Raw genomic sequence first — 14,056 nt, 5'->3', positions numbered from 1 at the left:
ATCGTTTTTTAAAAAAAAAGAATGGAGAGGTTTGATCTTTTTGCAGTCGATGGGACTCTCAAGAGTCTCCTCCAGCACCATAATTCAAAAGCATCAATTCTTTCGTGATCAGCCTTCTTTATGGATTAGAGAATAATAAAGTCCTTCTCAATAAAATGGCGTAAGGAAGACAGCTGTCTTGTGGAAAGCAGTTCTTGTGTGACCAATTCCCTTCCACGTTGTTCGCTTGGCATGGATTCACCCCTTTTCAATCACTGTCCTGTTCAGGGCCTTGCCAAAAGGATGGGGCTCCTCCTGCTTCAGGCCTTACTGTTTACAAACAAAAGGACAGCGGAGGGTGAAATGCTTATTTTAAATATTCCAGCTAAAAATAACTTTGAGTAATTGGATAGCCCGTGTTAGTACAGTGGCCTACTGGCAAAATGCGGAGACGAGCGTAGCAACACAGCACAACAAAAAACCATGGCACTGGATGAAACAGAAAGTTGACAAGTTGGAAGTGAGTTCCTGCAATTAAAATATCTCTTCCTTTACAACGCAATTACTGTCGGAAACAGAAACTTGAAAAGTAGATGCACTGCGGTCTCGTGTGGCTGGGGTTTTTTAATTAAAAAAACACACAGGACTAAGACAGGCCGGGGTTTGGGCTTTTGTTTGCTTCCCAGCAGCTGGCTGCAAGGCAACTGGGAAAGACAACTCTGGGGATGGAAAGACTCACAGAAACACATATCTTGGGTGTCTTTTTACAGGCTTGCCACACTCTTTCTTCTAGACTTCTGGTTATCCAAATAAACCATTTAATGAGATGAATGAGTCTGTTATAAGGAAATTTCTCGTGTTAAATCCTTTTCAATCTGATTAATAAATTGCTTGAAATGATTTCTTAAAAGGCTGCGGGTGACACGTTGTAGCTCAAGTGTAAAATGTAGGTTAAATGGTTACGCAGGTTACAATTTGTGATATTGCACAGGAATCAGTTCTATTTGTGGATACAACAGCTCACAGGATCAGGCTGTACAATGATTGGATTACTCTACAGGGTCACTCCTGGTGTGTTTCCCAGTGGTTTTTTTAGATTTAAAAAGGGAGGACGGAATAAAATAGCATTATGGTTTAAACACATTGCCACTTTTTGATGCATAATTATTATTATTATTAATCATGATTGTCTCTCCCCTCCCTCCATGGTTTCCCACCCAATAACTTGTGTTCTTTGGGTGGCTCACAAATATTTAAAAACAAAACGCAAAGCTAAAAGAACACAGTCGAAACAGTAAAAAAAAATAGCACGGCTCTCATGTGGAATTATATTGTACGCTTAGGGGCATAATGAGTAATCCAGTTGTCAGCATACTGGGGGATGAAATAATAGCGAAAAGCGAATTTTGCTCAAATTATATAATCGCTGAAGATTCAGGAGCAGCTCTGTTTCAACTGTGCTAAGACAAAAATGTCAGTGGAAACCCGATACTAAACCCACAAAGTGCAAGTGAAAAATGTGCCTTTTGAGTAGAGACAACCTGGCTTGCGGGTGGGGTGGAATAGAAAAAGTTTAATTAGAAACTTTCCCCGTTTTCCCCCTTATCCTCTGGGCTTGATATGGACAGATAGGGAGATGGGGCCGAGTGAGAAATTATGGTATATTTTCCTCAAAATGATCGTTGAAATGGCATTGATTGAACAATAGGGATGCTGTGTGTCTGAGGTATTTTTCCCTTAGGACCTGCAACATAGTTTGGCATTTTAAAGCACATTTACAAAATTCTCTTTTTTCCCCCTTCTAAAGCTTTTTCTGGAATGATTACCGTATTTTTCGCTGCATAAGACGCACCTGACCATAAGACACACCTAGTTTTTAGAGGAGGAAAGGGGGGAAAGCCCTTTTTGAGGATCAGCTCAATGTTTTTGAGCTTACTTTGCAAAGGGAAAAAATCCTGTTTTTATGGGGTTCAACTCACAGTTCTGCAGATTCTTTAGGAAAGGAAAGGGAGCAGTTTCTACAGTTTCCAGACAGATAATCTAATCAGCCAGTCACATGCCGCTGGGGAAACAAACAGCCTCCTTCTGCAAAACATTCAACAATGGAGGTCTGGGCAAGGGGGCAGCGCCGGAAAGGGAGCCAGCGATGGACCGCACATTCGCTCCATAAGACGCACAGACATTTCCCCCTTTTAGGAAGAAAAAGGTGCATCTTGTGGAGCGAAAAATATGGTAACTGTGTGATATCTGATCCCCCAGCCTCTTTCCTTGTGGCAGCAACAGGAGGTGTCTCTGCATAGCCTAATTTTCCCTTGGCGCCTGGTATATTGAAACAGCAGCATTCCAGGTTCCAGGGAATGTGGGAAATATAGTTTTCCAGACTGCCTGAGTGCTCGGTAGGACTGCAAGAGTTAACAGCTTGGGTTTATTTGAAAAATCGCCTTACGCCATAGATGGCCACTCAGCCACTACTCTCTGTGGAAGTGGTGCTTTTACAAGTGCCAAATAACATAAAGCAAACGTCTGATAATGGGCAGGGTTAGTAAGGAGTCTTGGGATATAGAATTATCCAGGGCACCCAATAGGGGCATCAGGCACTCTGGGAGTTACAGATCCCAGGACTCCTTGCACCATATTTCTTTTATTTATTTAACAAAATTTGTATACCACTTAATTGTAAAACTTCTAAGTGGTTTACTAAGAATGTAAAACTTGCGTTAAAATGGTCACTAAAAGTCAAAGCTTTAAAAAATCGTACCTTGGTAGTAGAATGCCTTAGGTGTCGAAGAAATCAGCTCCCGAACATGTTCCGGTTTGCGAATGTTTTCCAGAAGCCGAATTTTCGACGGGGCTTCCGTGGCTTCCAATTGGCTGCAGGAGCTTCCTGCAGCCAATCGGAGGCCATACCTTGGTTTCCGAACCGTTTCGGGAGTCGAACGGACTCCCAGAACAGATTAAATTCGAGAACCAAGGTGTGACTGTATAAATAAAATCAGCAGCTTAAAATGCATATTATAATATAGAATCACAGAATTGTATAGTTGGAAAGGACCCCAAGGAACCTGTAGTCTAACCCTCTGCAATAAAATTTCAGATTAAAAAGCATGCCAGCTTTACACGTCTGGGTCGGCTTGCCCGAACAAAACATTTTAAGGAGTGCCAAACAAGTGCGAAACAAAAATTCCAAACTGAAGGAGATCTTCTTGGGAAAAGTATACTCCCATAGCTGTCAACTTTTCCCTTTTCTTGCGAGGAATCCTATTCGGAATAAGGGAATTTCCATTTTAAAAAGGGAAACATTGACAGCTATGTATACTAAATTTTACAATGCAATTGAGCTTTATTATCTGGTTAAACTGTACTTTGTACTAGGTAATTGTGACAGTGACATCATAAGCATTGCCCAGTCTGAAGGGGAGTGTGCATTATCAGTAGTAACTGATAAGTATAAACTCGAAATGACCCAAAATGTGCTCTTCCCAGAGGGTATACTCCACGAATATTTACAGATGCAATTCCCTCTCTTCCCTTGTAAACAACACCAGCTTTATTTGTATGTTTTCTGTATTTGTATTCCACCTTTGCATAAAACAGTCAAGGCAGCCCTGTCACCTAGTAAAATGATACACAATAAGTACCGCCATAGATTCATAGAATCATGGAATCGTAGAGTTGGAAGGGATCCCAAGGGTCATCTAGTCCAACCCCAATCTCAGCAAAACCATCCAGGACAGATGGCCATCCAGCCTCCAAGGAAGGAGAGTTCACAACCTCCCAGGGGGAGACCGTTCCACTGTCAAAGGATCGATTATTGCTATAACCGTTTTTGAGGACGGACATTTGTTGGGTTGTCATGGGGAGATAAAGGAAAAACAGAGGTCTTAATTTACAAATCCACCCTTCCTTTGTTGGTATGTCCTGACATTTCCATTTAGTAGCAGTCACTACCCTGGCAGCTGTTGTTGCATATAAAAATATTGGTTTGTTGTTTTTTTTCATATGTGGTATGTCTTTGCCCACCAACTCTAACAGATATGCTTTGGGATTTTTTATCAAGGTTTTCTTTTTTAGCATTTTCTTAAGTTCCTCATGTATTATTCCCCAAAACTTCTTTATTTCCTTGCAAGCCCACCAATTAAGTGGGTATATAGAATTGGCAAAGTTAACTTCAATTATAAGATACCAATCAAATCAAAAGTTAAGAATGGTGTGGAAGTATTTCGAATATTATATGTCTAAATATTGTTCTAAAAATGACATGTTAATAGGCTTAGAATAAAAAATGTAAGCAATAACTAAACAAATAAAGAAAGAAGGAAAAATCAGAATTTAACAAAATTGATTTATTATAGAATGCAAGGGGGGGAAAGTCAGGAAGAAATATACAGAAGTCGAATTTCTGTGGAGGGAAGTAGAGGGTGGGTGATGTGTTTTATAATTAAGTGTATAATTAAGCAACTGTTGTAATTTAGATATTATATTTTATGTGAGGGAATCATTGGGAATTTTGGTTATTGTGTATATATGTTAAGTTTCAATAAAGATCTTTGAAAAGAAAAAGAAAAGAAAACAGAGGTCTTAATGAGTCTGTGCGATGAGTGTGTGCTTAAAACACAAAGCTTGAAGTTTGCTCTGTGGATTCTGTTGTTCGTATACCAACGGCAGACTCTCACTCAGTGCCGGCAGATAGCATGCAGTCGCAGAACCCCAAATCAATTCTGTCGTTTAATTGCTAGGAACAAATGTGCTGGTCCCGGTCGGTGACCTTAAAGTGTTGTTTCCTCACACAGGCGGAACCCTGTCTCGGGGAATTTCAACACCTCCCACCCAAGCCTGTAGTCTCACCTCCAGCCTCCAAGCCATATGCTGCCGTTATCTCCACTGGCCCACTGTAGTGACACAGAACAGAGAGGAATGCCAAGAGGACAATGACAGTGACTTTTGCACAAGGAACACGTCTGTTGTCTCCCTGCCAAGTCTCTAATTAATGGCTGCATTCAGTCCCTCGCTAGCCCTTCTCAGCTGAATGTATGATCATTGCCTTGATTCGGGGCTTTCTCTCACAGAACAGCCCTTTCAGTCCAAAGCAAGAGGCAGATCGTAATCTTAGTTAATCCTGCTGTTGGTGCTATCTGCCGTATTTTTCCATGTATAAGGCACCCCCTGTTTGGGGGGAATCCAGATTAAGAAAACACCCCTCAGCACTTCCCGTGCCCCAATTTTAAACCTAATTTTTTTAGTAAAAAAACAAAACCTAGTCTTATACGGTAATTCCTTTTCAGGGGAGGCCTTGCTTTTACAATAGTTCCCAGCGTGAGGTTTTGTTGGCAAGGGTGTGGGCAGGCTTTATAAGGCAACCCCAAGAGATTTCTGTGCTCTTCATGAGGTAGGGTCAACAGCCGGGGGGGTGGGGGGGCTAGTCAGAATGGATTCCTGTTGCAAAATCTCCCCGCCAAAATGGTAAATGGCAGGAGAAAAGGCAGGAGGGAAGAGAGTGGTGTAGAAACGCTGAACGTGTCACATCTGGATCAATAAGCTTTAAACAGCCTTGGCCCTGTGTACTCGAAGGAGTGGCTTCACCCCTTCGTTCAGCCCAAACAGTGAGTTCCAGTTCCAAGGGTTACATGGGACCAGGCAGAGGGTCTTCTTGGTAGTGGTGCCCACCCTGTGGAACACCCTCCTGTCAGATGTCAAGGAAATAAACAACTACAGTGGTACGTCGGGTTACAGACGCTTCAGGTTACAGACTCTGCTAACCCAGAAATAGTACCTCGGGTTAAGAACGTTTCTTCAGGATGAGAACAGAAATCGTGCGGCGGCAGCGCGGTGGCAGTGGGAGGCCTCGTTAGCTAAAGTGGTACCTCAGGTTAAGAACAGTTTCAGGTTAAGAATGGACCACCAGAACGAATTAAGTTCTTAACCCAAGGTACCACTGTATATGACTTTTAGAAAATATCTGAAGGCAGCCCTGTATCGGAAAGCCTTTAGTTTGATGTTTTACTGTGTTTTTTAAATAGATTTTGCTGGAAGCCTCCCAGAGTGGCTGGGGCAACCCAGTCAGATGGACTGGGGTTGATGTTGTTGCTAGGATAAGTTTCTGAAATTATTGCCTGTTGTTAGGCAATACCCACTACACTTAGCAGTGAAAGGGGTGATACAGGAGAGAGGCAATGAGGAATGTTGGGGTGGTGGTGGATTGGTCACTTAATGTCACTTGGTTGACCAGACTTGGTGACCCAATCCATAGTGTCATCATCATAAACTTTATTGCACTAGCCAAAGGCCATAGCATCATTGACAAAGGAAACAAAAAGAATAACAACAATAACCATAAAAACCATAAAAACATCAGGCACTGCAAAGACAATAAACCATGGTCACGTCTCCTAGAAATTATTTGTTGCATACGATAGAATAGCAGGGGGTTCTCAGATGGAATGTGCCAGCTTAAATGTCCGAATCACCTTTGCAACTGACCGCTATTTTATCTAGTTCTTTTCTCCCGATCTTCTTAGCTGCCAACGCATATAGTGCTGCTTTATAAGTTACGAAGTCATCAGTATCACTCAGCAGCCATTTCACCCTTTCCGCCCTGTTTGAGTGTGTTCCATTCGTAAGCAGGGGTTTTATAAATTGGTCCCCTGGTTCTATATATAGCGGGCATTGCAATAAATAGTGGTACAGGTCCTCTGCGCAAGGTTGCCCACACAGACAACGTCTCTCCTTGTACTGTACTTTGCCATAGCGACCATCCACCACTGCCGAGGGCATCGATTGTAGTCGAAATTTTGTAAAAGCAGTTCTTAGTACGGCAAGTGGGAGCTTTGTCAGATAACTAGCTCGGATGTGCTCCGTTTTGATAAGTGGGAACCATGGTGAACTTTTGGTAGAGGCATCGGACCTGAAGAGACAATCTCTTAAGTGCCTCTTATCCATCTTCATGATCACCTGAAGATCTTGTAATTGATATTGGGTCAAGAGGCGTTGGAAACCCATAGGGTGGAACATGCCCTGTTCATTTTCACGTCTCCCACCAACCCCGTAACGGACTGCCTCATACGCCTTGGCGGTGGGACCCTCTCCCATTGCACACCCAGAAAGTTTGGCCGTTGTGTGGTATAAAGTACGAGAAGAGTGCCAATGCCCCATTGTGTTTCCTGGTCTCTTTACAGTCCCATTCCAAGGCCTTCTGAAGCCAGACCAAAAAGGTTCTTGGGGAAATTCCAAGCTCAGGAAACTGCCAAATCCTATAGCCCCTCAGACAGTGAATTGCACCTTTAAATCTCTCTTAATATTTCATTCAGCATTGAAGAGTGGGGTGGGCGGGGAGGGAATATCCATCTGTAGAATGCACTAGAAACGCTGCAAAGATTCACACCCGCAATTTAATAACCATCACCGTAGCGTTAACATCTTGTTTCCACGTGGTGTATTCAAGTAAATTCATGTATTGGGAGACTACATGGAAGTAATCTGAAAAATAATCATGATAAAGGTATTGGAAAATGGAGTAACAATATATTCAAATTCTGATCACTTGAGTCCAGTCTGGTATTGCAATAACTCCCCCATGTTGTTGTTTTTACTGAAGCAAGGAGGCTGAAGCGTATTTCTATGCCTGTTCACTTCAGTAGCCATATTGCCACCTAAAGCAATTTGCACACTAATGAATAGCATGATTGTTAAGCTGACCGGTTAAAACGTTTGCTTTTCCTTAGAGCAAGTAATGGTCTTTGAAGCCTGATGATATGGATCAGAGAAAAAGAGGCCCTCCCTACTCCCTCTCTCTCTTTTTTTTTCATTTTGGAAGAGTTGCTTTGACTCTCAAGGTTGGAGGCAGTTCCTTCCTGTTCATTGAAAGGGTCTCCTAATCGCCTAGTTTGGATTCATGTCGTGGTTCTAGGGACAAAAGTGAATGTTCATGCTGGACAAGGAGACACACAGACATGCCCCACTTCCTCACCTCCTGAAGTTCTTATTGTTCAGTACAAGTCGAAACTTGCTTTGTGTTGCCCACCTTTAGTCTCCCAACTTCCTTTGCCACTATAATGTTCCATAGTTGGCTGTCCTCATGGCCTGGTGACATAATGGGCACACCCTAGGCCAGGCATGGCCAAGCTTGGCCGTCCAGCTCTTTTGGGACTACAACTCCCATCATCCCTAGCTTTCTGCACCCAAGAGCAACCAGGCCATCCTTTCTCCCAATGTTGCACTTATGCAGTAATACAACCCGCTGGTCTGGGTCTGGCAGAGAGTCTTGTGACATTGCTGGCCACGTTGCAAACCTGAAGACAAGTCCTCCCACAGTAGGACACATTGAATTATTCAACTTTCAAATTCCAAAAATACGGGGTTCTGAAAACTTGTAACACGACTTGGGATTTCAAAAGATATCCTGCTTAAATTAATAAATTTACTTTTGCTTGGTACGTAAAATGTGTGTAAAAATCAATAGTAGAAATATTTGCTGTTGCATATGCTGGGTTCTATAATGGTTTTATTGAAATGCTGCGTATTATTATGCTATGCCATTGGCTCTTAATTTTTTGTAAGTTGCTTAAAGACGTTTTTCTTTTGTAAAATAACAACAACAATTTGTTGTTGTTGTTATTAATAATAATAATACCTCAATCGCAGCAGCAGTAGTAGTAAAAACCCAAAGTCTAGCAGTATGTGAGTCATGCTAACCTGTAAAAATCTATCAAATGTTTGGAGAATTTACTGAAAGGATGTTAAAAGGTATCACAGACTGCTTTTACAACTTCAAAGTTTCAGAACTATCTGGTTAGATAGGATTCGTGAAATGCAAGTCCAAAATATGTTTGGATACACAGAACTAGTTGAATGGATCTTAGTCACAGTTGTATAAACGGATGGATTTCATGCCTTGTTTAAATTGGGAGGATTTGTTGCTGTCCAAGAAATTAGCTAATGAATAACATTAAACATTGCCTAATGAAGCTATAGCAAGGGATGCCCATTCCAGTAACTTCTGTTTCTGCAGAACTTGCTCCAAGGTATAATTTGCATATTTCAAATCATCTTTCATGTTATCAGTATCTCCACATTTTTTTGTCTCCCTGTCCTTCAGTTTGATGGAATAAGCATTTCAAATGTCAGTCAGTTCACTTTCTGCTAGTCAGTGAATAATGGGCAGTTTCTAATTTGACAGAATAATTAGGCATTTTAGAAGCCTAAGGCTGATTTTGGTTTTTATCTTAAATGAAGCAGCAAGAATACAGCGCATTTAGATCAGAAGTTTAAATTAATGTATTAGTTAGAATTTGGAAAGCATTTTCAGTGTATTACAACTACCATGGGGCACCAGGTAGAGAAGAAGCCAGCTTGTGCACTGTTTAAGGTTTTCCTTTTCATTTCTTTTTCATTTGTAAAAGGTAAAGGGACCCCTGACCATTAGGTCCAGTTGTGACCAACTCTGGGGTTGCGGCGCTCATCTCACTTTATAGGCCAAGGGAGCCGGCGTACAGCTTCCGGGTCATGTGGCCAGCATGACTAAGCCGCTTCTGGCGAACCAGAGCAGTGCATGGAAACGCCGTTTATATTCCCGCTGGAGTGGTACCTATTTATCTACTTGCACTTTGATGGGCTTTCAAACTGCTAGGTGGGCAGGAGCAGGGACCGCGCAACGGGAGCTCACCCCGTCGTGGGGATTTAAACCGCAGACCTTCTGATCAGCAAGCCCTAGGCTCTGTGGTTTAACCCACAGCGCCACCCACATCCCACACCCTTCATTTGTACCACACCATTAATGTACAAGGTGATTTACAGAACAACAAAAAGCAACACAGGACCTAGTTGTGTGGATCTTACAGTTCAACATTTGAAAATAGGAGAGACAATTGAAGGGAAGGGGAAGTCTAGGGGTTTCGGGTGTGATGCAGAAATGGGAAGATTGGAGAAAGAAACCCCCCATCTTTATATTGAGTTCATTTAATTTTTTTTCAGTGGAAAAAGTGGACATTTTGGGGGGGGGGAGGTTGGGGAAAAATAATGCGACCCCTAATTCATGAACTAATCTCTCCTTTAAACTGAAGGTTGGAATTCTTTTAAGGCAAGGTTTGAAAATATTGCATTAGCTTTCACTTTACTCCCCCAAAATGCTACACCCCTGAAGACACAGTCTTCCATTGTCTCCCGAGATGGACAGATGCCAACGTGAACAATGCAATGCAATCTATAAGCATATTGAATACAGTCGTACCTTGGTTCCCAAATTTAATCCCTTCCGGAAGTCTGTTCCAAAACCAAAGCGTTCTAAAACCAAGGCATGCTTTCCCATAGAAAGTAATGCAAAATGGATTACTCCAGACTTCTAAAAACAACCCCCAAAACAGTAATTTAACATGATTTTTATCTAACGAGACCATTGATCCATAAAATGAAAAGCAATAATCAATGTACTGTAGTATAAAATAAATAAGACAGATTGTAGATGATAAAAATTAAAATTATTTTTTCTTACATGTCATTGTTTGGATGGAGGGCTTTTATCCATTTCTGCAGTCACACAATCAATCAATTAGTAGCTGAACTGGGTTCCACACAGTCAGAAAAACGGAGTCACAAGCCACAGTCACAAGTCAGTCCCATAAAATGAAGAACAAGTCACAGTCAAAAAATGAAAAAGCAACACAAACAAAAATTCAAAAAAAAAATAGGAAAAACAAAAGCTTCAAATACCACCTCTGTGTTGCATGGGCGCTCAGTCGACAGATTCAACAGATTCAGAATCAGCCGGTGGATTCAACAGGAAGCCTCTGATTAGCAGTAGAAGACTCAATTTACAAACAACTAAAGAAGAATGGCAACATAAACTGATGGAATATACGCAGCTCACATATTTTAACTTTTAGAGTAAGAGAACAAGAAGAATATACTTTTAAAGAAGACTGGAAAATGTTTATTGAATATATGGGTGACAATTGTCATTATTTAAAAACACTGGTAGCGTTAAGATAAATTCAACCCTGAAAATAATTTTTAATGGATGTAACAATGGATTACCGAATGGTTTAGTTCATGTAAAATATGCAGGGATGTATGGTATGCAAAATGAACCACAGAAAGAGATGAAAGGAAGTTTTTGATGTAAGGTTGTCTAAATGAATACTTTGAAATGTAAATTAAAAAATTTAATAAAAATTATATTTATATATATATAAAGAAGTTACATGTGTTTTAATCTGCTTTTAGCTATTCTTCGCTTTAATTCATCTTTTGAAAACTTGTATATACTTGCTTTTAACTGTTTCTCCAATTTGCTTTTAACTCCGCTGATTCTAAAACATACTCCTGGTCCAGGATTTGTTTACAGATATGGGAGGGCCATAGCTCAGTGATAGAGCATGTGCCTTGCATACCAGAAATCCCCATTTCAGCACATGGCATGCCTAGGTATGGTTGGCACATTCTCCTGTATGACAACTTTGGTGTCATCCAATGTTAATGATACCGAGATAGAAGGACCAATTGCCGAACTCAGTATAAGGGAACTTCCTATCTTCCTAGTATGTGCAGGTAATTAATCTTTGGGCAGTAAGTCATTTATTGTCCCGGAGAAATTGGTCATCACTTTGCATGCATGGACCAGATCTGTCCATTGCAGTGAACAGGGAGATCTCTACGTTGAGGAACGCTTAAGTGAGCATGAAGGCACTTACGTAACTCTTAAAGGGGGCATTAACTTTTCTTTCAGAAAGGATAACTTGCTTTTCCAGCAGGAAATAACATCACCATAGTGCAGAAGTGCAAAAAAGGCTAGTTGTTTTAACCACATCTGAGGTTCGGATGCACTTTTTCCTGACTTTGAAATGAAGAAAAACATTGCAGAGCTTTTGACTCTCAACTTTCATTTTTACCGACTATTAAATATCATGTGAGCCTGCGTGAGGACAGAAGCAACATTAGAAATAATTGGAATGCTTTTACTAACAGAAGACATTGGCTCCGTAAGGGGAGGCGTTTTGGGGGTATGCAGTTGATAATGTTCAAGGCTGCTACAGAAATTAGCATGATATAATGTCATCAGTTGGACTGATTTAATGAACAAATTATGTCTTAATGATGATTTAGTGTCTTTTCTGTTTCATTAACAGACCAGAGACGACTTCCTGGGTCAAGTGGATGTGCCACTTAATCATCTTCCGGTAAGATATTTTATTTACAACCTTCTCTACTGCATCCAAGCTCCTGGGACAATGGCTTAAACCAAGGATGGGGAATCTGTAACCCTCCAGATCTTTCTGGACTCCGATCCCATTGACCCCAAACCAACAGGACCAACTGTCAGGGATTCTGGGAGTTGGTAGTCTGGCAACATCGGGGGGGGGGTCCTAAAGATTCCCCATCCCCGGTTTAAACAATATCTTCCTATACACATAAAAATGTAGTACTGCATCACAGACCCAAATCTGCATGATGTCAGGGGTGGGGTAGAGGAACAAAAGAGAAGGCAAGGTCACAACACCAGTGGCCATGGAATGGGAGTGAGGAAGGAGGGACACTGAGAGGAAAATGGCAGTTTTAAACAATAGCAGAGGTTTGAATAAAGCTGCCCATATATTTACAACTTCCATCAACTGATCATACATCTGTTTTGAAGGTGGGCATGCCGGTTCCCAGCCACTATTATTGTTCTTGGAGGGGAGAGGAGTTCCCAGAAACCCTTATCATCTGGTTCGTGTGTGGAGAAGAGTGGTTTTCCCTTCCCCTCTGTAACTTTAGGGCAAATTTCTAAAGCCCCATGATAGGCCTTTGCAGACTACGGAAACACATATATACCAAGCCCATATTTGGTAACTTACTTTAGCATCAGTAGTAGTGCATGTAGGGATGGGTGGAGTTAGCCATTCAGATGGTGCACAGCGAAGGATAAGATAGGCAGGAGCTGCACCATATTTGTACATTTGGATGATATGCAACACCCAATGTGACCTGATGACGTAACTTGTGCTGTTGGCCACTCTCCGGGCAACGAATGCAACGTACCATATAGCAGCAGTTTGCTTCCACCATATATTCCTAGTTCTTTAGCATTTAAAGTAGCCTTCCCCAGTGTTTTGCTGTCCCGCTGCTTTCACCCATGACCAATGGCCATGCTAGCTGGGACTGATAGGAGTTACAGTCCAAAACACTTGAAGAACCCCACAAAGCACTGGTTAAAAGCTTAGAGTTCAAGTGTCTTGAGTACAGTTGTACCTTGGATCCCGAACGCCTTGCAAGTTGAATGTTTTGGCTCACGAACGCCGCAAACCCGGAAGTGAGTGTTCCAGTTTGCGAATGTTCTTTGGAACCCGAACGTCCGACGCGTCTTCCGCAGCTTCCGATTGGCTGCAGGAGCTTCCTGCATTCCTGCAGGAGCTTCCTGCAGCCAATCAGAAGCAATTCCTTTGTTTTACAAACGTTTTGGAAGTCGAATGGACTTCCAGAACGGATTCCGTTCAACTTCCGAGGTGCCACTGTATATAAAAAGAGTAAAAGAATCACGACATGAGATTAAGTAATAGGAATTCTTATTCTACTGCTGGTATTGATCTCAGTTGTGTTTTTAGTGCCGAGTTTTACAAATGTGCTAGACCTTCAACCTGGTAGAGTTGTCACTAAGTGTCCTCTCCTGAATTGCACCAGAGCACAGCCAGCAGTAAACTTGTTAAACGTTCCTAATAAGCTCTAATGTTTTAACTCCATTTGTCAAACCTGTTGACAACCACAAAAGTGTTTTCAGAAAGGTTCCCTGCTGCTGCTCTAAAACTAAACCACTTGGGACCTAGTTAGAAGTAATACTCTGTTCCAAATGATTCATAAAAAAAATTAGCTCTTTGCAATTTTCTATTCCTTGTGGAAAAACTACGTGCAATGCCACAGGGCTCTTTTGAAATAGCTGTTTCCATCTTACGTCAGTGGCGTCAGCCCCCCATGTAGCTGCTATATGTAGGAAAGCAACATGGTTCCTGTTGAAAGCTTCTGTCTTTTTTTTTTAATTAAACCTAAAATAACAACATTGAATGTGCTCTGTCGTTGAGAATGAGAAGTCCCCGTAACAGAAAACATTGCCTTT

The 14,056-nt window shown here is 41.5% G+C and overlaps 1 protein-coding gene across 5 annotated transcripts in view; it reads left to right on the top strand.

The window, feature by feature from the left end:
• The window catches only part of NEDD4L (NEDD4 like E3 ubiquitin protein ligase), a 129,877-nt gene that overhangs the window by 33,672 nt on the left and 82,149 nt on the right, over window positions 1-14,056 (top strand). For all 5 annotated transcript variants that reach the window (XM_081212675.1, XM_081212673.1, XM_081212671.1 and 2 more), the window contains exon 2: window positions 12,096-12,146. In XM_081212675.1, coding sequence (XP_081068801.1) covers window positions 12,096-12,146 — 51 coding nt within the window. The remainder of the gene's footprint in view (window positions 1-12,095; window positions 12,147-14,056) is intronic.

Source organism: Podarcis bocagei, assembly GCF_964188305.1.
Source record: "Podarcis bocagei genome assembly, chromosome: 11".
Classification (NCBI taxonomy): domain Eukaryota; kingdom Metazoa; phylum Chordata; class Lepidosauria; order Squamata; family Lacertidae; genus Podarcis; species Podarcis bocagei.
This window is presented reverse-complemented; position numbering and strand designations above follow the sequence as displayed.